The sequence below is a fragment of the Mus caroli genome, chromosome 2, assembly GCF_900094665.2.
Source record: "Mus caroli chromosome 2, CAROLI_EIJ_v1.1, whole genome shotgun sequence".
In the NCBI taxonomy this organism is placed as follows: Eukaryota; Metazoa; Chordata; class Mammalia; order Rodentia; family Muridae; genus Mus; species Mus caroli.
The window spans coordinates 152,950,897-152,970,529 of NC_034571.1; the positions used below are offsets into that span (position 1 = coordinate 152,950,897).

The following is a 19,633-nucleotide window of genomic DNA, read 5'->3' on the forward strand; positions in this document are numbered from 1 at the left end:
AGTTAAGGCATATACATTCTTTTGTTAACTTTTTTCAGAAAGTCTAAATACAAAGCTATGCAGAAATAACTGCATACAAACAGCAGATATTAATTCCTGTGTGAGGAGTGCGGCTGCTGCATGTTCTCGCCTGGTATGCACTATATGGTGAGTCTATGCCTAGGCCTCTGACCTACACAAGTCATTATGTTCTTCTCTGGCCTCATTTATTCAGCACTGCTTCAGCAGCTATGGAAGAGTTATGGACTGTGCCAGACACTGAACTAGAAAATTAGATCAGAAATGGCCTTGCAATACAGTGTAGAACCTGGGAGGAAAGTCGGTTCTCTTGTGTGTAGAGTTCTGTCTGCTCATGGCCCTGTGAGACTACCATACCACTGACTCCTGGAGCTGTGCGTCCTCTGCTTCTGTGTCACTGCTGTCTACGTGTCCTTGCTTTCTGATCCAGGATGCCCTATGCAATATACTTTAGACAAGTTAACATTTAAACTCTGTTGTTGCTGTAGTTTATCTCATTTGTTTTTTGGAGACAGGGTTTCTATGTGCAGCCATGACTGTCATGTGACTCACTCTGTAACCAGGCTGACTTCAAACTCAACAGATCAGTTCCCAAGTGCTGGGACTAAAGGCATGTGTCACTACTGCCTGGCTTAAATTCTTTTAGATACAAACTGAATACAAAGAAATTACATGGCCAGGAAGTAAAACAGGGTTCATTTTTGGGTGACTGCTAACAGGACACAAAGAACACAAACACACCATATGAAGAATGCTAAATATTAGGAACACACACTAAAAAGGACCAACGGAATCTGAAGAAGGTTAGCAAGTCTTGGAATTTCCTAAAAGCAAAGTGTTTTTGAAGTGTGATTTTGGAAATCAGAATTAGAAAATAATTAGAAATTAGATAATACCACCTGCCATTAATGCCAGAAGTTATGTAAATAAGGTATACAGCTTGGGCCAGCAGAGGTATAGTCAAATCAGGCTAGGGGTTGGGCTAACGGCAAAGGCAAACAGCCCCATGAAGGCAAGGACAAGGAGGAAAGCACACACCTGGCCTTCTTGGACTTTGTCCTGGATCCATAATCAGTGCAGCTCCTCTTCTCTTTACCTTCCTTGGTACTGGAGGCCTCCCGGTGCTTCCGGGGCTTCTTGACACCATCTTTCTGCTTTGTCTCCTTGGGCTCCTTGGCTCTCTTCGGCTCCTTGGCCCTTCTGGGTTCTTTTGGCTCTTTAGGTTCTCGTTTCCTCTTTGGCTTAGGCTCTCTGTCCTTGCTTCCCTTTGTCCCCTCTTGCTCCCCTGGCTCCTTTTTCTTCCGTTTCTTCTTTACTCCAGTACCTCTGCCTCCACTATCCTCCATCCCATTATGGGATGTCAATTTCCTAGAAAAAAGGGTGTCAGCTTCCTCTTCAGTAGTATAGAGGTTCTTATGGGGCAGACAATGATTGGCAGCTTCTTCAATGTTTTCTCCCTGATCAGGACTGCAATCGAATGGTGACGGAGATTTGTAGTCAAAGTTAACAGAGGCATCCGACATTGGGGAGTGATTCAAAGCTCTTAACTTGGACAACTGTGAAAGAGAAAGCAAGCACATTACTCTCTCTCTCACTGCTCTACACAAAGTGTGCTATTAGGTTTGAAGACATAGATTTAGTCAGTAAGAAGTGAGTATCTTGAGTTGCTACTAAGTGTTAGTTCTAGTAGGTCTTGGGATACAGTAGCAAGCAGGACACAGCCATCTGTGGCCTTATGCAGCAGGAGCATGGTGCTGATAATATGTCACAAGTTAGCACATGAGCCGGTAAGATGGCTTACAGGCAAAGATGTTCCTGTTCAATTTAGGATCCATGTTCAATCCCCAGAACACTTGTAAAGGTGAAAAGACTTTGTAAAAGGTGAAAACCAATTGCCCTGAAACCTCTGCACACTCACCATGGCATGCACACCTACACAAACAGATCACCACACAAATTCTTATTTTAGTACATAATTAGTATATAAAAATCAGGTCAGAGCACAACTTGTGGGAATACGGATCCTGGGCACTGAACTCAGACTTGTCAGTGGTGGTAGTTTGCTTTTGACAATAAGTAAAACTAGGCCTGTTCAGCGTGCTATTGAATGCTACTTGACTCAGTCCCAAATACCTCTGGCCACTTGCAAAAATCAGACTACCCAAATAGAAGGAAACTTTCCTGTGACAGATGCCAGAAGCGTGTCATAGGAGCTGAGGTAGAACCAAAAAGGGAACTTCAAAGCCATTTCTGAGTACAATCAAATATAAGCAGTCTCTCAGTGAACAATTCTAAGGAAACAATTCTTTAGAGGTAGAAGTTTCATCTCATACTTTCAGTCTGGTAAGCCAAAAAGTACCTGCCATTTCATAAGCAAGATAAGTTGGCAATGGTTGGATAATAATGTGGGTGCTAGCTCCAGGGACAGCACTCATTCCTTAATCTAGAACAAAGAATGGCCTAGGGGAGCCCAGGAGAGCCAGCTTTCCAGGAAGATGGTAAAATTGCATTCTGGTGACAGTTTAGAAGCAGCACCATTCCTGAGTACTTGCTCTCCTATTAAAAGGCCTGGCAAGTTATAAACCACAAATACTTGCCCAGGTGGTGTTGCTTCCCTCCAGTGTGCTGGTTCCCCAAGCTGTACCCACATTTCCTGGCCCACGCTGGGAAAAAAACATTGTAAATTCAGCCTCATGTCACCCTGTCTGCTTTTTCTGGTGCCCTTTCTCAGTCTGAGGCTCACAGCATAGCACTTGAGATTACTGGGGGAAAACACCAAAGAAAGGAAAGGTTTTTCTTTTGGATCTTTACAGTAAGTGACGTTCTGCTAATAAACTAACCTAAACCCTGTGGGCAACAGCTGTTCTTACAAGACTCAGTGCTTTCAGAAAGGAAGGAATTATGCTATGTGCTCGTCCTGGAGTATTAATGAAGTCCATGCCCTAGACACCTGGACCTTAGAGATCAAGTTTTCTTAGTGTGCAACAACGGGTAAACTAGGATTGTTAAGTATTCAACCCCAACAGAACATCTATATCACCTCCTGTGGGGCTTGGGAAAGAGCTCAGAAAAGGGAGTAGGAACAATTTAAGAATTAAAGGATTAAGAAGAATAATACAAAACCACAATCTTCTGGACATGACACAGTTGCTGCACCCATGAATTCACAGCAGTGGTAGCTACCTGCCTGAATAAGCCCTACCTCCACCCCAGGAGCTGCAGGAAAACAGTTCTGATTGCTGGAGGGAAGGGGAGTCTTATAGTGGTACAGTCACTAGTGCGTTGCCTTTGTTCAAGTAAATAGATTCCTGTCTGCACTCATTCGGGCAATCCTAACTTAAAAGAAGAAAATAAACCATAGTTGAACACAGGAGGAGGACTTTAGAAGAAGATCTGATGGGATGGGGAAGGGATAGAGAGGATAACGGAGAAGACTCTGATCAAAAATCAATGTGTGTGAAAATAAAATAGATTTTTAAGTGGGAAGAAATTGAGAAGTAATTTGCTTATTAAAGAGGCTTTCAAGGCCTAAAAGACTAAATTTCACCTCTAACCTCTACAACCATCTAACAAGGTCAGTGTGAAGGTGCCCAGTCTATAGAGGGAGAAGTGGAAGTGGAGATTGTAAGGAATTGTGCCCTGACCATACAGCTAGTAAGTGGAGGACTGTGGATGTGAAATCTGACAAACACTGATGTGTATTTTCATGACTTCCCAGGGAGCCATAAGAGGTTATTAGGTCAGCAGCCCAGCCAGGTGAGACTTGATTAAACATATTAAACATGAGTATATGCACTGCTTTGGGAAAGGTCAGGCAGTCTTTACTACTTACACACTTACCGCAAAGTTTCACTACCAGGAATCATAGATAATTATCCAGGAACAACCCCCCCCAACCCACCCCTACACACCCCAATTTTACAGATGAGAGAGAAAACAATTTGCCAAAGCTAAGCCCCTCAAGTGACAGAGCTGGCGCTGTCCGAAGGGGGAAGAGGCAATTATTTGATATTGAGAGGGGAAGTGGCAAGTATTAGTAAAAACAATTTTTAATTTAAATGTTGGGGTTGTTAAGACATGGAAGCATTTTTTGTTTTAGTTTTTTGAGACAGGTTTCCTCTGTATAGCCCTGGCTGTCCTGGAACTCACTTTGTAGATCAGGCTGGCCTCGAACTCAGAAATCTGCCTGCCTCTGCCTCCCGAGTGCTGGGATTAAAGGTGTGTGCCACCATGCTCGGCTTATGGAAGTATTTTTTATGTTGGGAACTTGGAAAAGATTCCTGAGCAGGAAAAAAAAATTGACACAAAAACATTTCTTTTATGTACTTCTGAGACAGGAGAGACAAAAAGCCTGAGAACAAAAATCCTATGTCAGTGTCTCCACTCTGAAATGGCTCTAACAGGAACAACTCTAGGGATAGTAGACCACAAGGGGCCAACAATAATTTGCTTCATATTACCAACTTAAATAGGGGCAAAAGCCTAGGAACAAGGTACAAACAGAAACAGAAAGGGGCTGTTAAAAGAACATAAACCAAGTGGTGTTCCTTTGATTTAAGCTCATTAACCCATAATACTCCTCAAAAATAGGTAAATGAACTACATTCATCTTAATTAAAAAGGTTTAAAAACAAATGAAAAGATTACAGTCCAAGGCAATGGTTCTCAAATTAAGAAAAGTTCATTTAGTCCATTATCACCGGCAAAAGCCTAGGTTAAAAGAAAACTGTACACACAATGTATGGATGTATGCATACCGAAGGGGAAGCTGATAACCTTTTCCCTAGGACACTGATGTCCCATAACGGGATGGAGGATTGTGGAAGCAGAGGTACTGGAGTGAAGAAGAAACGGAAGAAAAACAGTCCAGGGCAGCAAGAAGGAACAAAGAGAAGCAAGGACACGGAAGCTAAGCCAAGGGACCAGGAGACACCAGGAACTGAAGAGGGCCAACTTGGTCCGTTCTTGTCAGTGAATCCATCAACATTTCACCTCCCTCTCAAGAGGCCCAGAAGTCTTCACCCTGGGGCTCGAGTGCCCTGCTCCATTCATGAAACTCACAGGCAACGAGTCAGCCTTCTTTTACTATTCAGGCCTTTACTCTGGGCTCAAGTGCATATTTCAGATACAAAACCAATAGAATGATTGTACTGTACATGCGTGGGGTAGGGAGTGTCCTGTAAAGTATATTAAGATGCAAAGAAAGAATGTGCTGCTCGGAGGAAGGAGTTGGAGAAAGTCCATTTGAAATCCTTTTGACTCACGAAGACAATGTTTTAAACTGCTAGACTGATACGCAAACTGACTGAAGGTCTGCGGCACCAACCCTGCTCTGACAGGTAATGCTGCTGCAAAGTCTCACCATCAACTGCTCACTCACTCACGCTATCAGCTGGTTAGTCTTCCTCTCTCACTACTTCAACCAAGGGCTATGATCCAGCAATCCGTTCTGGTGGTCAATGCCTTCCTCTCTGAGAGGACACACTGTGCTAGGAACATGGCAGCAAGCTAAATCCACTATACTTATTCTAGTTCACCTTTTGCCACCACAAAAACTGAGCCCTGCACTCCAGGCCTCCCTTTTGCCCCTTACTCCTAGTTACTTCTGGAGCTTGCCGATGCCTCCATGTGGAGTTCTCTGACACGACTTGGCTGACCCCAGAGGCCCTGTTCCTTCTAAAACACCCTTAGGTTCTTTGGTGGGGCTGATTATTACCTGTGTCTCTATTTAATACCAGACCACTACCCTGCCACCCACATTGTAAAATCCTGTTCTCCTGAGTCAGGTGCCATTCTCTACCCTAACCGCCTTCTGTAAGCAGACTATACATTTCTTTAGAAGAACATTTAAGTCACTGCAGTGTCTGGCCTGAAGTAGAACTTAAATACTTCTTGCAGAAATGTGGAAAACTCAGCAGTATTTGTTTACTGAATAAGTCGTGTCCACATTCATTCAAGGAAGAAAACATGGTTGAAGGGTCTCAAGGTCTGCAATTCCTAATTGCTCTTCCCGATCCATCACCGTTGTGTTTTCTCAAGGAAGGAAAATGTCAGCTATGCCTGCTAAGTATTTGTTCATGGAAGCAAGGTTCTCCCAAAGTCACCAAGTCTATATTATCTCCTGATTATAGCTCCAAGTTTTAGTATTACATTTTTTTTTTTTTTTTGGAGACAGGGTTTCTCTGTGTAGCCCTGGCTGTCCTCGAACTCAGAAATCCACAAGTGCTGGGATTAAAGGCGTGCGCCACCACTGCCCGGTAGTATTACATTTTTTAAACTGGATTAATTGATCTAGATTACTAAAGTACTTACTATTTGTATATCAAATTTCATGTCTGTCATACTTTATACTTCTTAGTATCAAACGGATAGGTAGGTCTGCATAGGTCTGTTCTCAGTGAGATAAGGCTGTGTCCCCTTAAGTTATTTTCAACTCCAAAAAGCTGGCTCTAATAATTACAACTTACACCTTGTTTTGCTAGCTAATTTTTGCCTGCCTACTACTGTTTGGTAATCTTAGTCATTTAACTCTACCCACTTCTTAGAGGCAGTTTAGTTATTTTCATTAACATAGTTAAGAAGACTCTAAGAGATTCCTTTTCACAGTTTTTTTTTCCAAGATTTCCTTTGGCAACACAAAATCAACGTTTAAAGCCTTTATTACTGGCACGCCGCCTGCTATACCCTTCCTGGTTAATAAGAAGCATGATTATTTATGGCTAAATTTTTATTAACTTGTAAAAAAATCTATCATCTCATTTTAATTTTCCTTGATAAAAATTTTGAACAATTTAAAGATCAGAATGGATTTATCTTCATAGAAGTAGAAAAGTAAACTAGACGGAATGAGGTTTTTTTGTTTGTTTTTTTTTTTTTTGAAGAATGGATGTTTTTTAAGATTTTCCCCTCCCCCTTGCTTCTTTCTCCAATGCTAAGTATTTAACTACCGCATTTAATCTTTTTCTACATGGTGTAAAATGAGGCTGAACTTGCTCCGAGATCCTAAGTGGCCCAGTGGGAATTTCAATCTCATTCTATGAAAACCGAAGCCCTTTCTTTCTTTCTATCCATCCCTAAACTGTATGACTACAAAGTGTTTTGGCTCCAATATTCATTTCCAGTTCATGCTCTGCAATTTCTTACAGGTCAATAGTCCATGTGACCCAATGCCAAATACTGACAAAAGAACAGGATCAGGTCCTTCCATTTATTCAACCCAGCCCCTATACAGCGAACAGTCATTTCCAAGTAAAGTTTCCAATCTGCAGCAAGGTACAGCAGGGTAACTCTACAGTCCCAGCACTCAGGAGGCTGATATGCACTGACTACACAGCAAACCTGCACTTCTTTATCAAGATTAACTCGAATGCCGACAGACACCAACAAACAAACCCCAAACAGACGCCTCTCAAAAAACAAAAATCCCACCCTGCTATTACCATGAAGTTTAAATTAAACCCCATAACTAAAACTACATAATAGATTACCTTACCGAATGTTCAAAAATAAAATGACAATTACCTTAAGAACTGTAAGACTGTCTGCATATCATAAATAACAACAATTTTGAGGGTTTGGGGTATATTCTACAATGTAGGTAAACGATCCTTTTTTTGGTGGATGTATGTTGCAGGCTACCCATTTTGTACTCCTGGCCAGTGAAGCAAGAGCACCTGCCCAGTAGCTATCTCAGATCCTCGAACAGAACACACACACACACACACACACACACACACACACACACACACACAAAGGGGGAAAATACTTTTAGCAATCTAAATTTCCAAAAATGATTAATATGTAAACTACAGAGAATTGGTCACATAACTCAGAAAAATATAAAGAGCTGTTCTGAGAGGAAGCGTTTCTACCAGGCTAATTTTAATGCTCTGATTCAGTTCAATTACACTGTTCCTATATGGACATGACTGAAGCAGCAGGGAAACTCCATGCACTACTCACTCAGAGCTCTGTTATTCTGTGGAGAATAAAGAACAGAAGCAACAGGCAACTGTCAGAGGTTAAACGTGAGCCACAGCCTATCCTCTTTAGCAATAGACACAACACTTAAAAGAAATGGGACCACTTACCTGCTTCTCTTTCTTCTGTATTTTCATTTTCATCAATTAAGGGAAGGTATTTATTTCTATAAAACATAAAAAGGCAAAGATTATAATAAGTCCCACACAAAACATTTAGATTTCCTCCAGATTAATTGTAAAACTATGCTCAGTCCTCTAAGTCTACACGTAACTCTCACCAGACCCGAATTAATGTTCCAGATGGGATGAAGTCAAAGAGAGATACTGTCTTTACAGATCAGGTAATTTATAAAAGATGCTGGCATATCAAAGCCAGGTAACTAAAACCAGAAATAAAAATAAATGGCATAGCTGTATCCACGGAAACGAGGAGAAAGAGTACAAATAGGTAAGCTTCATCCTTGGGGGGGGGGGAACCCAACAATACATTGTTTACCACAGGCAAATCGATTAAAATAATAGAAATGCAGGCAATAAAAGAAGATAGCTCAATGGTTTAGAGTAATTTTGCCTCCTTGACACTGGTAGGGGAGCATCTTCTACCTCCTGGTGTTTTCTTACGTTGCTAAATGTTTTAAAGCCAGGTAAAAACACTACTTGGTAAGTTACAGTGCAATAGTTCATGATTTGTTTAAAGGACTGATTTCATTCTACTCAGGTCTTAACCCGTCATCTGAAGCACAATGACCTTTCTGATACAATGTTTCCTCAGTGTGGCTTGTGAGGACCTCAAGAATCCAGCAACTGGTTTTCTGGGCCAGCAAAGAACTGGGCCTAGAGAACCCTGTTTGGGGCCTGCTTGCATCACTAACTACAAATACTACCTACAGATCTGATATTCCCCCATACAAAATGGGGGGCGGGGGGGGGTCCACAGAATCCCGGCTTCGGGCTCTAGGCTAGAGTTAGAGATTTCCTAACATGTTAGCAGAGGCATACAATCACATCAGCATTAATCAAATCTGTATGAATGAAGTGCGAGCATTACTAGACCTTTAAAATAAAAGAGAGAGAAGTATCTGAGATGTGGATATATGTTCCTTGGCTTGACTTACTTATATTTATATTCATAAATCCTAACATCACTTTATAGCTCACACACACACACACAGTTGGTCAATTTACAACAACAATTATTTTTTAAAATTAAAAGTATTCTTTGAAGTACAATTTCTTAAGCTGTTGGCCATGATGACAACATATAGGGTTACATAAATGAATGTGGAGATCAAAAAATAATTTGGCAACAGTAAAAGGTGTCTGAATGGCAACTACCAAAAATTAGAATCAAATGTATAATGAAGCAAGATTTCCTGGCAGTATCTGCCTGCTGTGTCACAGGACTTCACTGCAGCCTTGGTTTGAAACATACATTTGTTCTCTGCACTGTACTCACCATTGCACACGACTAATGAACTATGGTGCTAATGAACACAGCTATGATGTCACAGAGCTTTCACTACTATACCAAGTTTTCTTCTTCTATCAAAACACAATGGCTTTAGTATAGAAAACTAAAACTTTTAGTATTTTCCTATTATTATTCCCCAGCATATAAATATCAAATTAGCTTATCTTTGGTTTTACTTTAAAATTTGATTTTAAAAATCACTGCTTGAGTTCTTGACTTGAATTTCAAAAAAAGGTGATTTAGTAAATTTTGGCTTGTGATAAGGGCAAAATTTCCAATTATTTCTGAAAACATTCCCTAAACATTTCTGTCATGTTGTACTATGCATTTATGTGAAGCAGCACTCTCAGCAATGACCATTATAAAATCAAAATATTGGTCAAGGACTAGAGTGACGGCTTAATGGATGAAAGGCTTGCTGTGCAAACACTATGATCTGAGTCTGAATCCCCAGACCTGTGAAAGCTGGGTGTGGTAGCATGAACTGACAGGATGAGAGGCAGGGAAAGGAGAATCCTCTTCAGAAGCTTATGAGCAGACAGCCTGGGTACTGGAGCATAGTAACAAACAAAAACCAGAGACACCGCATAGGTACATACATGCATTCATACAAATATACACATATACAAACAAATAAACAAAAAGAGACCATGGATAGACATAGATACATAGAACAACCAACCAAAAAGAAATGTGGCCTCAAACAAGATGGAAGGCAGGGACTAGCATAGAAATTTGTCCTCTGGCACATGTACACACACACACACACACACATGCATACACAGAAACAGACATACAGACAAAAAAAAAAAATCTCCTTTGAAAAATACCTAAGATGCTCTATGTCTTTCAATCTCATACATTGAGTCAGAATTTAATTCTTTATATAAAAATACATGAATACATTCATTCATTTTACTGGTACGCAGATTTGCTTTCTATCTTTATAAAAGTAAAATATGTATATCATACAAACTGTTCTAAAATAAATTCCTTATGATTTACTATCAGTAAAGTTGACTTATTCACCTATTTTATATACATTTCTGGAGTCACGAGTGGACAAAGTTTAAGAAAATCTGCTAATGGCTTATCCACCAGGGTGCTGCTATTTTCCACAGCAAGTGAGGTAACAAGCTAGAAAGCAGGCAGTGCAGAGAGGCAGACCACTGGCCCATCACTAGGCCAAATGCTTCTAAGAGTAAGTCAGAGTTAGCACTGACTGGTTCGCAGAGATTCATCCCAAGACAACCATCAATCCTAGAGAAAAAAGAAACAGCTCTCAATCACAGCAAGTAAGACGTAAAAAGAATATTCTTTTATAAGCTTCATTATAGTTCTGGGTAAATTATGTTAATATTTTTCCCTTTAATTTCAACTTCAAACTATCAGACTCAGAAAAATCTTAATTCTCAGCCACCACTAACTACCACATATTTCTAGAGCATCCAGAAAACTCTATATTCTCACCTTATCTCATAAACTACCACAAATTCTGAAGTTAATTTTTAAAATTAATTTCATTTAATAAAAAAGTTATTATCAATCTAGACATTTACCAACATTTCTGCTCAATAAAATGAAATCATTAAAAATATACAGACGTTCTACCAGCACCAATAAATTACATTTAATATATAAATAACTGGTCCAAGAAAAACCAGATACCAAACCAAACACGATCACTGATAAAAAAAGAAAAGAAAAGAAATCACCAACACAAAACCACAAAATATTCTGTATTTTACATTTGGTGCTGCAAACTAACATGGTCAAATAAGTAAGTTCCCAACATTATTAGGAATGTGCAAAACCAGGCCCTACTTTCCACACTGACAGGCAAGTGGCACTTTCTTTTCAAGCGTTCCTAAAACCTAAACTCAAACAAGGTGCACTAGATCTCTACTGCCCAGCCCTTGCTCACTCACCAGCTCCACTTTAAGGAACGCATCATAAAGAAATGAGCCAGGAAGGAAGGTGCTTGAGCAGCAGAGGATGGCTATGGGATGAGGGGGGTGGGATGAAGGAAGACACTTCCCATTGCACAAGTTCTTGGGTTTCTGTCATGAGCACAGGTCAGAGAAGATAGTACCACAGGCTAGGAAGGCTGGGAAGAGGCACAAGTGTTTCCCTCACCTATACTCTGAAACTCAAGGCAGTGTAGATCATGTGACTCTGCAAGTGTGATGGTTATTCTTGGTTGTCAACTTGACTACAATAAAATTAACTAAAAGTCAAATGGCTGGGCACACCTGTGGGAGATTTTTTTCTTAAACAATTTGAAATAGGAAGACTCACTTCTGATCTGGTTCTTTGAGGTAGGAAGATCCACCTTTAATCTGGGCCACACCTTCTGCTGAACATGGAAAAAGGAAGCTTCCCTTCTGCCTGCTTGCTTGCTCTCTCACACACAACTGGGAACCTACTTTTCCAGGACTCCGTCCGGTGTATACTGAAGACCCTGTGAGAAATCCAGCCTCATGAACTGAGCAACTACTGGATTCTCAGACCTTCTGTACACACATATATATAAATCCCATAAACAAATATAAATGAAAGATTCATTCTATAGGTTCTGCTACTTTAAAGAACCCTGACTGTTCAGGGTTAACTGTTCCAGTTCACTGAAAAGAACCCTGGGAAAGCTTAAAATCATTACTGTTAGTTCATTTCTAGATGCCCTATAGGTTGCCACCAACTTGCATGCTACCACCCCACAAAATAGCAGTAATTAATAACATCAGTAAGTGCTGAATAGACACTTCAAAACACTGTACAGTTCCTAAGCACCTTACAATCTATAAACATCCTCTTTGAAACTACCCCTACTTTTTAAAAGGCTTTCTGATGACAAAACACAAAACAAACACACAGAAACCCTAGAACTCATCTTTCTGTAAAGCTGAATGCTGTGCACCAGGAATGGTTTGTGATCCCGCACACAGAAAGGTTTTTATGGCCTCTGCTGCTGTGTCACCAGAACTCAGAAGTTGTGATTAGATCGTGACTCAGTGAAGAACAAATCAAATAGTAATTTCAGAATCTCAACACTTAATTAAACAACATAACTTATACATGTCAGAACACTCATTCAGTCACACAGCACCACAGTTTAAGAACCTGGATTTCGGTCACAATGAGGACCCAGCACTTAGGACCCCTCAGCTACCTCAGTTTCCCATTCTACCTGTGATCATTAGTGTTGACAACTGTTGGCAGAATTTAGATCACCTGGGAAGTGGGCCTCTGCGCTCGCCTGTGAGGAGTGACCTTATTACATTAACTGATGTAGGAAGAGCCATCTGAACTGTGGGTGGCTCCATTCCTTGGGCAGGGGACCCTGGACTGCCGAACACAGAGAAAGTGAGCACTAGCCTGTGTTCACCTGCTGTTTCCTGATTTGTGGATGATGTGTAACCAGCAGTCTTCAAGCTCCTGCTAATTTCATTTCCCTGGATGAAATAGGATGTACATTGAACTGTCAGCCAGAATAAAAAAGAACTAAGATATCACGTATTTGCCCTTGAGACACAAATTGGACAAAGTTACTTATCTCACACTGGACGTGAAGCAAATTATAGGTGTTATTAAATATCAAGAATTTGAAGTGCCAAAAATCAGAGTTCAAATCCAATGTCCGGGAGTGATTGTGGAAGATCCCTTCCAGAGGTTTCACAGATTGTCAAATGGGGACACCTGCCCCAGAGGGGTCAGGAGAATTAAAGAGGATGACAACCTATGGCACCTGTTGCACAGTGAATAAAAACTCTATGTCAGCTGTAAGTGCTGACAACCCTTACGGTCAGATAAGGTGGCAGCACTCCTGAGGACCAGTCCTTGGGAGTCCACCCCTGACAACGGTGACAGAGAGTCTCCAGGAGGAAGGTGTTTTGAAGCAGGTCAGAGAGAATGATAAAGGACCAAAGTATAAGGACCATGGTAGGGAGTGAACTTTGATAGGAGTTGCAAGATTTTAAAATGAAGAAACTAAGTTTTTTAGCACAAATTTATAACCCTTAGGCATGTAATAAATATGAATGGTGAGAACTACTGGATGGGGGCACTTCTGTTATACAAAGCATTAATTTCAAGCTTAGTGTATATATTACTTTGCAAACGGCAAGAGGCCAATTCTTATCCCCTCAGCTACATTTCATTTTATTCGAGAGTCTCTCTGCCTCTTCAGAAGTGTCTTTTCTTGTCTAATAAGAACAGTACCTCCCCATCCTCAATCTCTCATCTCACTGCAATCCTGTTTCTTGAGGCTTGTTTTTCTCTATCATTCTGCTTTTGGGTTCTGAGTTTACTACAGGTGTCCTCTGTACACAACACAGGAAAGTTAGCCATTTTATTCATGCTATACTTCTAGGAGCTAGACTCTCATGGGCTTGTAGTGAGATGCTTATCGAACATTTGTTGAATGAGAGGTTCATTTCCCCTAGTTTAAAAAAAAAATCACTAATTTCCCACTTTCTGTAGCTCTTGTTTCAGCAAAGAAGCATGTTCAACTCAAAATAGTATCAACTGCAACAAACCCTATACACACCACCCAGTCCTCCTCCTTTCATTCGCTTCTTGCTTCAGAATGCTCATCCTACTGTTTTCTATGTGGGGTGGGAGGAAGACTGTCTGATACAAAGAGTGTACACTCTAAACTATGGACTTAACATATGAACATTCATTCATCATTAAACAATGAATCAAATTAATACAAGATGTTAATAGAGAATTTTTGTGGGATAAGAGATAGGGCGTTTGGGAACATTTTATACTTACTATTCTGTACATTAAAAAGGCTAATTTAAAATTTTTATAAATGTTTTTAAAATTTCACAGTATACTTTGATCATATTCTTTGCCCTCCAACTTCATATTTTCTAAGAAAAAGAAAGAAAGAAAAATAGAAAGGAAGAAAGAAAAGAAAAGGTGGAGCTGTTTTGTGTTGGCGGATGTGTGGACATGCGGTCTGGAGCGGGGCTGATGTAACCTGTCAGTCCACTGGAGAAAGTAGACTTGTCGCTCTCCTAGCAGCTATCAACTGCACACAGCTTCTCAGATTAGGAGCAGGGCTCCTAACCACGGGTTTCTTGAAGATTTTTTTTTCCGATTCTGATTGAGCTCAGCTTCCCTTTACAGGCTCCTCTCAAATGTCATGGCTTCCAGGACTTAATCCACTCAACCCCACAAAGTCTCCTGAAAATTCTTTTAAACTCCCAAGCTTCTCTACACAATGACCACTGTGCACTTCTAAATCCAAGCCTTGCTTCTGATCTTTATGTAGACGTACCCAACCTAATCCCAGCCAGTTCTAGGAAGGGATCACACAGGCATCCCATCCCCCCTTCAAGTCTTGAAAACTAACCTCAAAAGCACTACCATTTGCATGCCTATGTTCCTGTTGGAGAGCAGTGTTCTGCAGTCTGCCTCTCAGCCTAAAACTCTTTTTGGTCTCCCTTACCTGTAACTTTTTTGTAATTCCTGATCATGTTGTTCCTTCCCAGCACACTTTGGTTTATTCCCACCCCCTTTGGCATCACTTCCTGTCTGAAAGAGCCTCCTAAGGACCTCTCTACACTCCATGTTGTCTATTGCCCTAACCTAACCCTACCATTTTACTGCTATCAAGAATATTTTTCCCTGAAATGCTAACACAATTGTTCTCAACATTCCTAATGCTGTAACCCTTTAATACAGTTCCTCATGTTGTAGTGACCTCCAACCATAAAATTATTTGTGTTGCTACTTTGTAACTAATTTTGCTGGTTATGAATTGAAATGTAAATATCCAATATGCAGGATATCCTTGCAAAAGGGTCATTTGACAGTCCCCAAAAGGTCCTGACCCACAGGTTGAGTACCACTGTGCTAACAAAATCAGATACCTCTTTAGTAGGTACTGTGGATTTTTGTTTGAACATAATATTTTTATTGGTTATTTGAAAACTTCAAATAATGTACCCTATCACACACTCTTCCCAGTTCTCCCAGGTCCACCCCCCACCCCACCCCACCCCCCCAAAAAAAGAGAGAAAGAAGAAAAAAATACCAAGGCCAGTTTATGTTGCCTGTATACTCACTATAAGGCATGATCAAATTCCTAGTGGCCAGCCCCTTAAAGAAAACTGAGTCCTTCCCCAGCCCTACCCCCACTAGAAGCCACCAACTATGAAGAGCTACACTTCAACATCCCTATCACAATTTTTGAAGAGTTCTATTCAATGGCTTCCTGTCTAGACCATTTCTTTGGGGCTGGGGGATGGAGGTAGAAGGGGAGAGAGAGGTTGTCACACAAGTCTTCTATGTCTCTCATTCTCAACTGCGAGTCTGCAGCCATCACTACCACTGCAAAAGAAGTTTCCTCGTCCTTTCACAGTCAGCAGCAGCAGCACAGACCATGGACTGCACATAGTTTCTGGCTATGGCATGGACCACAGACATCAACCTGACCCCAGGCTGCTGCTGGGCCGTGGACACCAACATGGCTTCTAGTGGCAGCACAGACCACAGACATCCACATGGCCCCCCAGCCTCAAAACAGGATCAAGGACACCAGCATGGCCCTTGTGGTAGCATGGACCACTGAAGTGGAAACTTAAGGGTTCTTTATAAAGTCGGTTACATGTTGTTTCGCTGGGGCAAACACATGAAGGAATGTTTAGCTGATGTGCACACAAGTGAAAGACTAAAGCAGACCCGTGAAGTAATGTTTTGCTGAAGCAGACACAGGAGAAAGGATGTTCTGCTAAAACAAGCATGTGAAAGGTCATGTGATGAAGGATCCTTTGCTAACAACACATATATACTGGTCTGCCTTACATTGTGTAGTTGAGCTGCATTTCTCGGGACTCCACAGAGGGAAAGGCACCAAAAAACTTCTGGTGCTGCAATTTCTTGCTGCTTCTGTGGACTGGGTCTGATTGGCAGAGTGAAGTCAGTTGAGACAGACGCATGTGCTGAGACAAGACCTGGGCTGAGTGGTAAATACCCGTGGCAGAGTGTATAAATAGGACTCGACAGTGAGGGAGGCTGAGCTTGGCTTGCTGATAGAGCTAGCTGTGCAACGCTTATGATCGAGTCTTCTTCGCTGATCTTTGCTTCTCTGAGAGAGGCATAGCCAAGAACTTCTGGCACCCCTCCTGCTGACTTGAGCGGAGGCTGAGGGCTAGCTGTTTGTGCTAGGTCGTGCCACTGCTGCTGATTCGTGTTTGGTATCCCGACTCTACTGAACTGAACTGCTGGTGTGAAGTGTTTGCAAGGGGATCAACTTGCCACTCCTAACCTGTGAACTGAACTGCTGATTTCCAGACAACATAGACGGGAGGAGTTGCTCCAAAGAACTATTTCTAAACAGGCCCACTTCCCTCTTATCCTTTCTTTTCTACTACCTCTGGTGGGTGATAGGCTACAATGGAGGTTAAAGCATTTTAGAATCATCATTAAAAATAAGTTTTGATAATAGCCCATTTGAAATCTGGGTTTGAAAGAACCCAGATATCCCTCAAGAGAGGAATGGATACAGAAAATATGGTACATTTATTTACACAATGGAGTACTACTCAGCAATTAAAAACAACGTATTTATGAAATTCTTAGGCAAATGGATGGATCTGGAGGATATCATCCTGAGTGAGGTAACCCAACCACAAAAGAACTCACTTGATATGCACTCACTGATAAGTGGATATTAGCCCAGAAACTTAAGACTACCCGAGATACAATTTGCAAAACACATGAAACTCAAGTTCGGAGCTAAGATGGAAGGAAAGACCATCCAGAGACTGCCTCACCCGGGAGATCCATCCCATATACAACCACCAAACCCATACACTATTGCATATGCCAGCAAGATTTTGCTGACAGGACCCTGATATAGCTATCTCTTGTGAGGCTATGCCAGTGCCTGGCAAATACATGCTCACAGTGGATATTCTGTTTAGTTGGTAACCATCATCTATTGGATGGAACACAAGGCCGCTAAAGAAGGAGCTAGAGAAAGTACCCAAGGAGCTAAAGGGGTCAGCAACCGTAAAGGAGGATCAACAATATGAACTAACCAGTACCCCCAGAGCTTGTGTCTCTAGCTGCATATGTAGCAGAGGATGGCCTAGTCAGCCATCATTGGGAGGAGAGGTCCTTGGTCTTGCAAAGATCAAATGCCCCAGTACAGGGGAATGCCAGGGCCAGGAAGTGGGAATGGGTGGGTTAGGGAACAAGGCGGGGGGAGGGTATAGGGGACTTTCGGGATAGCATTTGAAATGTAAATGAAGAAAATATCTAATAAAAAATGAAAAAAAGAGTTTTGAAATAAATTAAAGTTTCAGACCATGGACATCAACATGCCCTTGGGAGTAACATGGATCCCAGACGTAAAGGTAGAGCCCTTTAAACGCAGAGCAGAGTCCTGCATAAGCAACATGTCATGTAGTCCATATCTACTGAATTACCATCATTTCCCATCCCAAATCCAATAATATCCAACAGGAACTGGCCATCCAGCATCCTTCCTTATATGGCATCTGAGCCTGGGTAATGTTCTCTGCCTCCCCCAAATCCCATCATTGTCTCAGTGACCCCTCACCTCTGGGAAACATCTGAATGAGTGGTATGTTTCTAAGATGATCGTGTCCCAAAATGCTCCTCTTGATGTTACACTAGCTAGGGAAGCACGAGCTGGAGGGCGGTCTCCTTGGACTTTCAGAGCATCGCTCCACGGTCCTACTCCTCCTACCAACTAAATGCAGCATACCTGTGTGCATAGCCAAATGTTTTTATTTTTATTTTTTATTACGTGTATGGCTATGTACATGTGAATACAGGTGCCCACCGGTCAGAGGAGGCTTCAGATCCCTTGGAGCTGGAGTTACAGATTCTGAAACCCCAGATATCACTACTAAAGGCAGCAGCAGCTCATGCCCTTCCTGAGCTATCAAAAGTCGCATCAGGGCTTTTGCTTCCTTCCTGTCTTTATACCCTGTGCTATAATGTCAACCGGTAACAACCAGGAATGAACATGTTTGTACACAGAGCTGAAGAAAACAGTTCACTGATAGTTAAGCCCACTCAATAGTCAGAGTTCTGAAAATTCATGTGATAATCCCACATGGAAAGACAAAGGGTTTCACAAATATCACTCTACAGTCAGCCTCAGAAGGACCCACCAATAAGACATGATATCTTATCTCCTAACACTTTAATGCCATCATAGAACAGTAACATCTACAGATTTGGGAGTGAAGTTACCTACGTTCTGAATACCTACATTCTGAAATCAAATTTTCTTGGTTCTATTTCAATTATAGAATTTGTATAAAAAATGGTATCAGGCTATGACATAGATTTTTAAAAAGTTATTCTATTACATCAAAATAAGTTACCTACACAAGTCACCTATACAAAGTAACTTAAAATGATTTAGGGTATTTCCTCTTTGTGTTTACCATGAAAGCATAAAAATATAAACATTGATGCAAAAATACTAAATAAAATATCCGAAGGAAGACTGAATAGAGGAACACATAAAAAAGATCATCCTCCATGATCAAGTAGGCTTCATCCCCGAGATGCAGGGATGGTTCAACATATAAAAATCAGTCAATGTAATCCACCATATAAACAAACTGAAAGAAAAAAGCCCACATGCTCATCTTATAAGATGCTGAAAGAGCCTTTAACAAAATCCAACAACCCTTCATGAAAAAAAGTACTGGAAAAATTAAGAATACAAGGGTCATAGCTAAATATAGTAAAGGTAAGCCTATAACCAACACCAAATTAAATGAAGAGAAACTCAAAGCAATTCCACTAAAATCAGGGACAAGACAAAGCTGCCCATTTTCTCTATCTCTATTCAAAATAGTCCTTCAAGTTCTAGCTAGAGCAATAAGACAACTAATAGAGATCAAGGAGACACAAATAGGAATGGATGAAGTCAAAGTATCGTTATTTGCAGGTGATATGATAGTATACATTGGCGACCCCAAAGATTCTACCAGGGAACTCCTACAGCTAATACACCCTTCCCCCCAGCCTGGAACCTGCCTGCTCAAGGGTGGAGCTACCGGCTCATTCGTCCTGCCACGCCCACTGCTGGAACCTGCCTCTGCTGCCTGGAGGCACACACGTGTTCGTCCTGCTACTGGACCCTGAGTTACTTGGCGGGAAA

The 19,633-nt window shown here is 41.3% G+C and overlaps 1 protein-coding gene across 6 annotated transcripts in view; it reads right to left on the reverse strand.

Annotated features, from left to right (window-relative positions):
* Chd6 (chromodomain helicase DNA binding protein 6) overlaps positions 1-19,633 on the reverse strand; it is a 158,719-nt gene that overhangs the window by 102,732 nt on the left and 36,354 nt on the right. For 5 of the 6 annotated variants that reach the window (XM_029474373.1, XM_029474377.1, XM_029474375.1 and 2 more), the window contains 3 exons: positions 10,501-10,731; positions 8,109-8,164; positions 1,057-1,574 (listed from right to left, as the gene is read on the reverse strand). In XM_029474373.1, coding sequence (XP_029330233.1) covers positions 1,057-1,574; positions 8,109-8,141 — 551 coding nt within the window. In that variant the 5' untranslated portion in view covers positions 8,142-8,164; positions 10,501-10,731. Of the gene's footprint in view, positions 1-1,056; positions 1,575-8,108; positions 8,171-10,500; positions 10,732-19,633 lie in introns of those variants that run through there. The other variant, XM_029474376.1, reaches the window with a different exon arrangement.